Genomic DNA, 12,981 nt, shown 5'->3' with positions numbered 1-12,981 from the left:
AAAATGCAAAGGGTTCTGTTTGCCTCTTGACGTGCATGCATAGTTGATGGTGGCAACAATATTGAATCCTACAGCAATTCCATTCACTGATTTCCCAGAATCTTCAAGTCAAAAGTAGCTGTTAAAATATGAACATTTTATTCTTGCTACAGGTGTTTGTCAGTTGCACTGTTTCTCTGATTTCTGTGACATCGACAGTCAAGTAGTTTAAGACTAGACCCCTAGCTCTCTCACTGCCAAGCCCAGATGTGGTATACAGTGGCCTTTCTAATGAAGGGGGGGGGGGAGAGAAAGGAAGAATCAAGAACATGGATTATATTGGTTAAGCAGGCACAGGCCCCTTAGTTATATAGTTTACATGTTCATCAGCCTGTAGTGTATATAGAAGAAAAACTTAGGCAAAATTAGCAGGTAAACTTGATGTGTCAATAAAGATGCATTACTAGCTGTACTTTTACTTATTTTATCATATGTAATGACACTTTATTGTACGGGCTGCTTTTTGATGTACCGAAATTATGTTTGAGCTGTTATCTTTCATGGCAATAGCAAAACACTATTAGAGCTAAACAGGCACTCATTTTGTTTACTTAGAATTAAAAAGGAAAACATTTACAAAGTTGACAGATAACATTTATTAAAACATGTTATACCAAAAAGGGCATGGAGCTCTTCTATAAGAAGAAAATATTAAACAGCAACATTAAATTAAGTAAAACCATGCTGTGCAATTAGGACAGCAATATTATATAGACAAAATTATCCAACCTTTGCAATACAGGCATAACATCTCACAAAGTATCAATAAGATATGCAATTTTACTATTATAAATGACATTTTGTTTATAATAAAAACTTTTGTAGCTCACTTGCATAAACAGTTACATTTCTGGAAGAAAGATCCCTTGGAGAACAAAAAAGCAGCAGCAATTGACTTATGACACAGGCTTCAAGCAAAGTTATCAAAGTCTGATAATTTCATCACATTAAAAATAGATTGGTTTTCCAGCATCTCCCCTTGGGCCACAGACAGCTTAGAGCTTTTAAACTAAAAACTCTAACTAGCCAGTTAAATATAATTAAAAGGAGGAAAGTAGCAACCTTCCTTTGCTGTTTTGAGAAAACTTCCAACTCTGCTAAATAAAGATGATACTAAATACAAAACTGCTGGCTCTCAGGATTCAAAGATGGGTTAGCTCTCTGGCACCAGCCCAATAATGTTCACTTTAGGTGGTCTGAAGGATGTCCATTCTTTCATGTCCAGAAGTACAGTGATGTGAAGTATGGACCTTACAATAAAAGACACTGAAATATGGCAATCTCAGAGCTCCCTCCTGGCCTCTGATGTGTGGTATTTTATCAGTCCTGACAGGGAAGCTACATCTGAGGGAAAATTGAGACCAAAGATCTTCCAGTAGTACCATCTAGGGTCTCTCTACTTGTCCATGAAGCGATCAACAATGGTTGCTACTTGAAACTGGGAAGGTGGTGCCTTTTTTTTATTTATTTAAATACTAGTGTGCAAAATGGGAATGCTAATATATAAACCCAAAAAAGGAGAAAAACGACTCCTGACAGATTCACAGCTCCACTGAGAAAAGAAGTCAGGTACTTGTCACTATGACTGCAGGAGACTGTATGTCAGAATTTCAATTGCTTAGATACCATGGGTAATGATGATCTTAGAAACCTAGAGATGGAATTGGAAGGAATTTAACTTTAGTCTCCTTAGGAGTTCTCATCACCAGCAGGCCATGCAGTGGACTCTCAGTAACAGAAGATTCTGAAATTGTTACCACTTCTTATCTCTCTACAATGATTCAGGTGTTAATAAAACATCCCCTCTGCTAATGTCTACTAGCAAAAAGAGGGAATATTTAAGGGAAGGATAAAAAAAATTAACAAAACTATGTTTTTAAATGGTCTCATCTAAAATTATAAAGCATAAGCATAAATGCATAACATTCACCTTAAAATATATATTAAGTGGATCCCTTGTTTCCCAGACCAGAATGCATCTTTTATCCCTTGTACAAGGCCATCCTGACAGTGGTGCTTATAAGCTCTAGAAGAAGCTGCATCCAGCCTTTCTTGTTTTAGTTAGTTAAGTGTGAATCATATAGAAGTGAGGATTCTGGAGAGCCACTTACCACTTCCTGCCCCAACCCCCCAAATTAAGACAACATCTACCTGTAACCAAAGCATTTAACGTGGTTTAATACCAAAAATCCAAGTGTCAAGGATTACAAATGTTAATGGAGTCAAATATGTTAGAATTTCAACACAAAATGTCACAACCTATTGGACAGAACAGGATTAGATGTTAGAGTTACTATTCATGAAAAGTCATTAAAAGCATACACACACACACACCTACTACACCTGTATAAAACCTTTAAAGTGTCTCTTAGTACATTATTTTAAAGCTCTATTTCAAAGTTATCTAAACATTACTCCTATTTAAAGTTAACTTTTAAAAGTCCCATATAAAAATCATCTCAAGCCGGTAAATGAAAGGGCTTCATAGGCAGCTCTGTAGGGTGGTCTGAGTCTGATGGAAGTATACTTTGTTATTTGACCATGGGTTCTCAACCTGGGGTTTGAACCACCCTCTTTTTTATGGCCAGATGGGTCCCCAGATCTTCTCTGTTGTCCTTTGGGGGGGGGTCACAGTATAGAAAAGAATGACAGCCACTGTACTAGAACAATCTTGAAGAGAACAGGAGCATTATCTCCTCCAAATGGAACCATAAAACTCACAAAAAGTACTCCCTGTATGTGGTAAGGAGGTGGGGAAAGGAACTCTCTGCCTACAGTCATGTAAACACACAAGGAAATAACCTGCTACCATTATAAATTTCAATATTAAATAGAGTGTGTAAATGTGGAAAGAAACCATAGAGGGACCATATAATTTCTAAATGTAAAAAATATGTATAAAGATTTTTAAATACAAAGTGCTTCTATACATTGATCAGGTTACAGTGTTCGTGAACAGATCCCTGTTTAGTTACCTTGAGTACATGGGTTAGACAGCAATCATCACCCCCACTCTGCTTCGATGTAGAGTTCAAGTAAGTGCTAAGAACAAGTGCTGACCATTTGTATGTCCATTGCCAGCAATGGACTCATGTTCTGTACTCAAAATTCTGCATGAAAAATATCTGAAGAATTGATAGAGTAAAATTTGAGAGCCTTTAAAAAACTCATTTTTACTTAAATTTAAGTAATATGCCAATGAGTTGCAGTAATAGCCCACCAAGTAATGAAGCTCACCTGTGCGTCAGACATTCATGTTCAGGATACAGTTTGGTTAGATGTTAAAATATTTTTTTAATTGGGCTGTTAAGCAGATAAAGACGAAAAACAGCTAAACGGGGAATTATCTGTTTATGCGTGTGGCTTTAACATAATGGGTCATTTCGTATTTTAGTTCCATGATTCTACAGATTGTAGAATCTGGATGCAACTTGGGGCCAGTCATGTTTGGTAGCCATTTGGTGCTGGGTAACTATTTTGTTACAAGTTACCCGCGCTGGAAGAGGGCTACATGTATGTAGACTCACCTCTTCTGATCGTGACCACAGTGTATGCTAAAGAGGCTCTTTCATTCTTACACCAGGTAAACTACATTGTATGTTAACTGCTTCTGAGTAGGAATGCAAAGGCTTTCAACCATTTTGAGCTGCCTTCTTCAACCCCCATCTTAAATCTTATCTCCACCTTCACAACTGATGCATTCCCTCTAGCCTGGATGGTTGTCAAAATCTCCCAGAACTACGACAATGCTCCATCTGCTAGAGCATGAGTCCAGTGTATAATACATCCTCCTCATAGCACACCAGTGCCACCTTCCCACAACTAAGAATCCAGAAATTGCTCATAAACTTGAAACTTGTGCACATCCCACTGTACAATTAAATGGGATCCAACTAGGGTAATTTAAATTGTTTGTCAGCTAGGGCCTTCATTTGGAAAGAAAACAGCTCTGACCTGCTTGTGCCTTTCAATGGGATCAGAGTCACAGTAGTTGACAATCAAGAACATGTATTATGGACCCCACTGTTCAACCAGTAGAGGATTAAATATTTAAATACCAGTTTATCAATGACTAATAAGAACTTCCTGAAGCAAGTCTCTAGCTCTTCAGATTTAAAAGGATAGAAATTTTCAAACAAGTTTTAGTACCAAGAAAACAAGCCTGTATTATACAGTGAGTTTGGTACTTGCTACTGCAGTAAGCCATGAAAATCTGAAACTTGAGCTATAGGTTAAAGGCTTTATTGAGTGTTGGAATAATACCAACTATGCACTTAAAAAAATAAAAACATTTTGATAAAATGCCCTCTTGCTACACACACTTCCACAAGTTCTCTTACGATGTGGCAGCCGCCAAGGTTGAAAGACAGCCCAACCGACTTTAACATTATATATTGCAGGGGTATAAACAAATGAAGTTTTAATGTAACTGTCTCTTAAATGTATGCAGCACACATCATGATATATCCAAGTGCTTTACAAAAATGAACAAATAGAACTAGGCCCAGTAACTAGACAGAACCAGACACTCTGCCAGAGGAAAAAATGGGTAAACAAACAAGTAAAGGAAGGCCTGACACAAAAAGTGGCTTTTCACTAAAAAATATAGCTATCTGAAGGCTGTTTAATGACCCATGTTAAGTAAGTTGGTGACATCTGTTCAGTTCCCTGCTGACAGCAAGTTCTATATAACTAAAATCCTTTATTCATTTATTTAAAACAAAAACACCTGAATCCTGCAATTTCTACACATAGCTAACGTATGCAATCTTGTGCTACTGCTACCCTTATTGCCACCTTCTCATGCATAAAGTTAAGCACAGGAGTAAGTGTTTGCAGGATTGAGGCTTTAAGATTGTGGGTTTTGGGTCTGGAACTTACAGAATGTTTATTTAACTCTTAGCACAATGGAGCCTCCATCAGAGCCCTTGAGCACTACTGTGAAACAATAAATAACAGCAATAATATATTAACAAAAAACATCACCACAAGTGGCCTCATTAGTTACAGTCTCAGCAGAGGGTCCTATGAATAAGCCATGGAGATTTGAACTTCCCTCTCACCTCTAAAGGGGTCCCATCAGGGCAGGGTTGAAGCACCTGCAGTGGAGACAGTAGATGGACAAAATTTGGTCTGCTCACACCTGTATCAGCAACATCCTTAGAACTTGAAAAAACCAAAACCTTAAATTTCACAATAGCAAGTACCAGACAATATTTGCATAATTAGTTTATTTTGCTTACTCTGCTAAACAATTATAAGTCTTATGTTTTAGTTCATCTCAGTAGTATTCTGCTCAGCTTTGGAGGCTTGGTATGACTTAGTACAAGAAGTTACATGCCGATGAAAACTGTCCCTCCACATAAATCTTTTCCCACAGATATTACACTCATAAGGTTTTATGCCTGTGTGGATTTTCATATGGCCGACAAGGTGATGTTTCATTTTGAATTTCTTACCACAGACACCACAACCATAAGGCCGAAGACCCAGGTGCATGCTCATGTGCCGATCCCTCTGACTCTTGTGTGTAAAGCTTTTACCACATTGACAAGGATATAGTTTGTCAGTAGGTGAGAATCCAGAGAGGGTGGTTTCTTCTTTAATTCCTGTAGCCATTTCAATGCTCTCACCATACCCTGCTGCTATCATAACATCTTGTCTGTGAACATTTAGATTTCCATCTGCCCTTTCACCAGAAAATTCTTCCATAGAAGAGCCATAGAAATCAACTTGCTCATCATAGTTATTTTCATCAGCCTGTTCATCAAATTCTGCCTCCATCTTTTTGTCACTTACGTGAAAGTCTTCAACTCCTGAAGACTGGATAGAATGCTCTGTCTGAATGACATTCATGGATTCAGACACCTGGTGCTCATCATAAGTATGTGCATCTACACCTTCACAGTCCTGTTCAAATCTTTCTGGTTTCACATGGATCCAACGCTTGTGTGACATGATGCTGGGTTTGCTATAGATAGGCCTTGTATACTGACACTCTGCACTGTCGCTGGCTCCCTCTTCACCATCCTGACTTGTCATTCCTGTGCTGAGTCTGTCGTGTTCTGCTGAAGAATTACTGGGAAGGTACTCATGTTCTGTTAGCTGAGATGACAGCTCATCTTTAGAGCTTTCTTCTTCATTTTCACCGTCCCTCAGCTCTTGCACTTTGTGGAAGTCTGGCTGTCCTCCAGAGCCCAGCTCAAAGGTTTCAGCAAGTCCATTATAGCTACTACTGCTTGGGGACTGATGATCACTGCCATGATTCATCTTCTGACAGAGAACTGTTGGGTTCCCTTCTAACACTTCAGTGCATTTGTCTACTACATGCCACATCTGAAGGAAACTTGCTGCTGTCAGATAACTGACAATTTCTGGAGCAGGCATCACCAACCGTCCCGTATAAGTAGACAGAAGGATATTCTCAAACACTCTTGGATTCATCACATCCGGAAGGACTATTCGCCTGCTATTTTTTAAGAGTACTTGGTCACAGAAGTAAGGTGAGCTGGCTGCAAGGACAGCTTTATGGGCTCTGAACAGATGGCCCTGAACTACAATGGAAACATCACATAACTGTCCCTGCTGGCGCTGCTGGTTCAACTTCTGCAAAATGGTGCTAGAAAAATCAGGAAATTCCACTCGAAAAGAGTTTGTCCCAGACTCCATTTCATTACAAATCTAGTGTTGTGCTGCAAGAGAGAGGAAAATATAACCAGTTTCAACATAACTAAGCAGCATTTATGATGAGGCTAAGTTTGCTCATTCCACTCTCTTATCTTCAAGTCTTTCCTTTTTTAGGAAGGGACACTTAAGTGGGCTGACATATTTAAGATAAGTGGGTTTACTTACCCAAACAAAACAAAACTTTTAGGAACCTCCACAGTTGCCAGGCTGTTTCTGCCTTTTCTATTCCCCTTAGTCTTTCGATTTTAAAAATGTTCTACAAGATCACAAGCTGCTACACCATCTGTGCACAAACATGAAGGTTGGACATATAAGCTGTATTGCGTATTCTGTACAGCTAGTTATTCTATGGGAATGGGGTTAGGAGGGTCAAGTGTAAAAAAAGTGGTTATTTTGATGAGATTACAGCAGTAAGGTTGCTTGCATTCCTTATTAACTAATTCCACAATGTCCCAGAGTTTCTCAAGTGGGAGAAATCAATTCGGTTTTCCAACTGCCAGCCAAATCATCACATCAAACTTTTCTATAAGAGCAAACTGGCCCCTTTTAAGAAACTAATTCACTTTATTATTTAAAAAAAATAAGTAATATGTTATTTCATAGCTCAATATAATGAGTCACATATTGCAAGAAAGTGACTGTCAGAGTCCTAAATAGAGCAAAGTTAGCGACCTTTATTATGAACAATATTTTTCTGCACTCATTTTTTAAAAGAAGGAAGTAGATGTTGCTAGTGGGGAGCTGAGAGACTGTTACAGTACACAAATATTGAGCTTTTTCAAATGTTACTTTATTGCAAAACCCCTTGATTTAGCACCTTTTAAATTAAGTGTTTTTCTTGCTTAAACTGGAAACTAACAAGACTAAACTCTTCAAATAAACTGAAGGTTATTAAGGGTCTCAAATAGTTCAGCTGTTTAGTTACAAAAGGAAGAGACATACCCGGGCTCAAAGTCTGTTACATGATAGTAAAGAAACAGAGATGATTTATATTTTAAAGTTTTATTTAAAGTACCAAATTATAAGCAAAGACATAGGCCAACAGGGGTGTAAAGTTACTGGGTTACAAATCCTGAACAGGAATTATGGAAACACCAAAAAAAAAAAATGGTTCTCATTTAGCTGTGTGGATACATTTGTAGTTTATGTAACTGAAAACTTTAAAAAGAGCACAGGCTTGAATCAGATGTAGTGTGGTCAGATGCTATTTGAGCTTCCAGAAGTTTTTGTGCATCAGCTACTTGAAAGAAAGACTATTATTTTTTATGATCAACAGAATGGAAGAAACTGTTAGACTGTGACAGTCAATTACAGGAATATACTTTTCAATGCATGGTATTTAGATTTTCTTCAAAGTATCTATATTGTTGAAATCTTTAGCTCTTGGAACAAAGTTCTGACTTTCATAAAAAGTTCCTTCTAATGTTTAACAGAGACTGGACAAAAATCTAGGAAAGAAGCCCCAATTCACTAATAGAATCATAGACACGTAGGGCTGAAAGGGACCTTGAGAGATCATCAAGTCCAGTCCCTTGCGCTGAGGTAGGACCAAATAAACTTAGTCCATCCCTGACAGATGTTTGTCCAACCTGTTCTTAAAAACTTTCAAAAAAAAATCGGGCTTCCACAATCTCCCTTGGAAACCTATTCCAGAGATTGAATTCCCTTAAATTTAGGAAGTTTTCCTTGAAATCTAACCTAAAACACCCTTGCTGAAGATTAAGCTCATTCTTATTACAAACAAGCACATGTATGCAAAATTTGACAAGTATCAATATTTCATTTAGGAGATGCTAAACAAACAGCATCATTATTTGCATGCAAAGCACAGACTACACAAAGAGAATAATGATGCAAGTCACCCATAACAATTCAAATGATAATTCATGATTATCTCTTCCTGGTCATTTTGGAGGCAGAGATGCACTTTGCATTCAAAACAGAAGTTATCAGAACTCCTTCATCCAAAATTTAATAAAGGAAAAAGAAATATCTAAATTAAGGCTAAAAATTAAAGCAGCATAATTGTCTTGCCTTTTTTATTTAGTTAGAGGTCTAACAAAAAAAAGAGAGTCGTTGGAGGTGAATAATCATAATATACTTATTTGCATTTGTGTGTAACTAATCAGCATTCCTACTAACCTCACTACCATTTACAGGAGGCAAACAGACATGTACTGAATTGTCATAGGATCATTTTCAGCCACTCATGATGGGTGATCATTATCTGATATCAATTTGTCCAATAACTGATAAAGTGTGCCAGCCAGTCAAAATGCTAAATGGCTGATTTCCTTTTAAACCAGTAGATTATTAATAAAAGTATCAGATTTTAAAAATTTTTATTGGAAGGAAAGCTATTTCTGAGGTCTTACCAACCAGTTAATTGCCTTGTATCTGCTTCTAAGAGGGCTCTTTTGGGAAGTAGGAACCAGGTAACAGGTATAATGGCGTCTGCATATTTAATCTTAGTATTTACCAGCAGTCCTCACTTTCACTCCCCTTCACTCTTTCCTACAAATATTGCTCCTCTTTTACAGGAGTGCAATCAGCTCTTATTAGGAGTATCACTTTCCTTATGCCTATGCTAGAGCTGCAGGCATCCCTGATAAAGAAAGAAACCCAGTCCCACTGCAAGAATTCCAGCCAATGCAGCCTACCGTGGCACTGATGTAGAAACAGTACTGTCATGGATAAGTTATTTTCTGCTTTGCAGAAGCACATAACAAGGCTACCGAAGTGCAGCTCTTCAGTAACAACAAGCAGAGAGCCATTATCTCTTTTCCTATATTTTTTAGGAACAACTTGTCTTACATAATTATCCTACTATAAGAATTCTTATTCTTTATAACAAATGTTATGCTAAATGCATTTTTGAAAGGCATTACTATGACTAGCCTAAGCTACCATCTTTCAACAAGCATACATCCTAATCTCATAAAGATGTACACAACAGAATACATATGGGTTCAACATGGTAACATTTCTAGAAGGGATCTGTTTTCTTGCTTTTGTATACGAAGTTTACCATTAAAAATAAGTGTTTACATAAAGGCAGTCAACTTAATCATGCTGTAAACAAACATTTATTTACATATTATTAATAAGCTAGCTATGAAAAGTTAAAGTATTTTTAAAATGTTGTTTTCTTTTCCACTAGTTACTGTCTGTGTTTCCTTACTGTATTTATTTCATCTTGGACAATGAAAGTCAATAAAACTGCCCCCTTTTGGTTAAAGAGAGTTCCATACTTTTAGCACTAGGATGTTTGGGTTCAAACATTGCAAGGTAAAATATGATTAAAATAATATATTTTGGAAATAAATAATTGGTCTCAAAATTTATAAAAGCTTGTTTTTACAAAATTTGTTACTTTATTATTTGTTATGCAGAGCACCTCAAGGCTCAAGCACATTAGCTGCACTACACATCTTAAGAGTTCATGCTCAGAAAAGTTTACAATCTAAAAAACAGACACAAACTCCCCCCCCCCCAAAGAAACTATTATACCCATTTTACAAATAGAAAGTTGAAGTACAGAGAGATTAAATGATGTGCCCCAGGTGACTAAAGAAGTCTATAGCCGAGCCAGGAACTGAACACAAGTGGAAGGATTTACCATTGTATATCCAAGGGTGGAAGGCGTCTATGACTGGTGCTACTTATGAAGTACTGTATAACTACATAACTTTGCAAAGAGTACTGCAGAGCTTTACCCTCGGCAGCATTACTCAGCCCACCTCAGGTGGTTAAAGGATGCCTCACTAAGCTTCGAAGCGAACATCCCACTGAGAGGCATCTGCCCCCTTAACAACACTGGGCTGAGGACTTTCACAGGCTGCCCATCCCCTGGCGGTTTTGTGCCTGCCCTTTCCTGCTGCTGGGAATCAGCGGGGCTGACCAGGGTGCGACGGCGCCCACCGGAACATGTCGGCCCAGCCCCCGGGCGGGAGGTCCCTGCTGGGGGACGGAGAGCTCTGCGCCGGTCGGGGGTCCCAGGCCGGGGCGGCCTCAGGCCGCGCCACGGGCAGACAGACCCGGGCGGCGAAGCGATAAGACTCGGCCCCTCTCACTTCTCGCGGCAACACCGCGCGGGGGCGAAGGGGGCGCCCAGGAGTCCCCCTCTGCGCCTAGGTCCAGGTAGGGCCTCACCTGGGGCGGCGGGGAATCTCTCACATGGCCGGTCCCGCTGCTGGGCTCCGATCGCTGCTGCTACCGCCGCGACTTCCCGGCCTCAGCCCGGCAGCGCGCGGAAGCGATTCCTCCCTATGCGCGCGTTCGCTTCCGGGTCACGAGGAACCGGAACTCCTCCACCTGTTTCCGGTTCCGGCTCAGGCTAGGGTCACGGGGTCGGGCCGAGCTGTGACCAGACCCGGCCCGGCTGCGAGCCCGAGCTCCCCAGCGCGCGTGAGGGCAGGCACCCGTCCTAACGGTTGTTTCAGTTCCAATAGTACTAGGAGGCCCCAGTTATTCTAGGTACTGCAACTATAGTCTGAGTCAGTCCCAGGCCTGAAGAGCTTCCAGGGACAGTCTAACCTGCCAGGGCCGCCGGGGGGGCGGGCAAGAGAAGTGCAGAGCGGTGACGTGACTTGCTTGAAGTCACATAGCAGGTGGCTGAGGCGGGAATAGAACTGAGGTTCTGTCAATTCCAGCCTACTGGACTACATTGCTTCTTTGTATATCCAAGGAGCCTTTCTATCTCTATTTTCGTCACTTACCTAGAGCTCTTTGTTTAATGTACTTACAAAAGGAAATTGGATACAGAAAATATTCACCATGTAAAGACTTAACAGGTGCAGAGAAGCCTGTGTAGATTTAGGGACATAATTTGTGGAGGATTTGGTATTTTTTGTTCCTGTCCTGGTTATAAGATTAAAATAAGACATCCTGCTCATATAGAATGGTTTAGATTGGAAGCTCTTCAGGGCACGGATGTTTTATTTGTTTTGAAATGTATGTCAATGTACACCCCTGGGACATTAATGATTAGACAGTTCATACCCTTGATACATCATCCTTTAATTTAGGGGCAGTTTGAGCTGATAGTTATGCTGTCCTCTGCCTGAATGTTCTACTTCACTCTAACTCCGATAAGGAGTAAAGTAAATAAACTTGTGCTCAAAATGAGGGATATTGCTGATAATAAGAGGCAGCTGAGAAGAGCAGATATGGTCTCTGAGCTATCCAATTTCTCATGCTTGTCCTGAGCTAGGAAAGTATCGAGTTTAACTTCAGTCATGTTCTGATATAAAATCATTCACAATACAAATTTGAATGAGAAAGAAGACCATAGTAAAGAGTTAGGGCTGATTTTGGAAGGAACTTGTGGCGGTGAATATCTGTGTCTGTGAAGAGTATTACTGTTGTCACTGGGCCACCATGGAGGCACAGGGTTTCTCTGTGTGGTTCTTGGTGGAGAGTCAGGGCTTTCATCTTTCCTTTTGGCAGATAGGTAGGCTCCAAAGATAAGGCAAATTCATTAGAATTATCCCTGACAAACTTTATGACCCAGTTCCACCCAAGTCTGTTGTACACTTGTAGAACACAGAAAAGGCTGTGTTACCAGAATTGCCTTATAAAAGGAAATGCTCAGTTTTCTGTAGACTGGCTGTCTCCAGCATAGGAACTTAATACTGTTATTTATCATTTGTATAATGTAGGAACCAGAGACAACACTAAGGACCGGGCCTCATTGTGCCAGATGCTGTACAAACATAGAGTAAAAGTCAGTCCCTACCACAAACAGCATAAAATCTTGTGAGCAGATATGCATGGATATGCACCCACTAAACAAAGTCAGCGGTGCTTTGTGTGGGGATGCAGAACTGAGGCATGATTAAAGACAAAATTCAACAAGTAGGTTTAACAAACAATAGGAGGAAGAAAAGAGAGAAAGGACTAGTGCAATGAGATAATCATGGACTTGAGTTCAATTGTGATGGGGAACTTAAAGTTAAGCATGTGAATAAATGTTTGCAGGGTTGGAGTCCATGTGATCCCAGTTCAGTTAAAAATATGTAATTGCTTGTAATCTCTGCCTATGCTAATTTTCACTGTTTTAAATTACTGTTTTCATTACCTTCGCAACAACATGGTTCCCACTGAAGGAGGGGACCAACACTGGCATTCATGTCAGGGAATCTGCTCCCAGAGAGCTCCTCTCATCAAGCATGGAATCTGTTATCTTCCCTTCACAATGGCATTCATTCCCCTTTCAGTGAACAGATAACACAGACCAAGAGTAAACTGAAGCTT

General features: G+C 39.7%; 1 protein-coding gene across 3 annotated transcripts; it reads right to left on the bottom strand.

The window, feature by feature from the left end:
- Positions 1–615: 615 nt before the first annotated feature.
- On the bottom strand, positions 616–11,009 carry ZBTB43 (zinc finger and BTB domain containing 43). Of its 3 annotated transcripts, none has more exons than XM_034793798.1 (3): positions 10,879–11,009; positions 5,283–6,731; positions 616–5,138 (listed from the first exon to the last, which is right to left on the bottom strand). In XM_034793798.1, exon 2 carries the CDS (start codon positions 6,706–6,708, stop codon positions 5,311–5,313), a length of 1,398 nt encoding a protein of 465 aa, XP_034649689.1. In that variant the 5' UTR covers positions 6,709–6,731; positions 10,879–11,009; the 3' UTR covers positions 616–5,138; positions 5,283–5,310. The 3 variants fall into 3 exon arrangements, with proteins under 3 accessions (XP_034649689.1, XP_034649690.1, XP_034649688.1); XM_034793799.1 differs by having other exon boundaries at positions 5,499–6,731; XM_034793797.1 differs by having other exon boundaries at positions 616–6,731.
- Positions 11,010–12,981: the final 1,972 nt, after the last annotated feature.

The sequence above is a fragment of the Trachemys scripta genome, chromosome 17 (assembly GCF_013100865.1).
Source record: "Trachemys scripta elegans isolate TJP31775 chromosome 17, CAS_Tse_1.0, whole genome shotgun sequence".
NCBI classification, from domain to species: Eukaryota; Metazoa; Chordata; order Testudines; family Emydidae; genus Trachemys; species Trachemys scripta.
The sequence above is the reverse complement of the archived record's forward strand: the minus strand, read 5'-3'. Positions and strand labels throughout refer to the sequence as shown.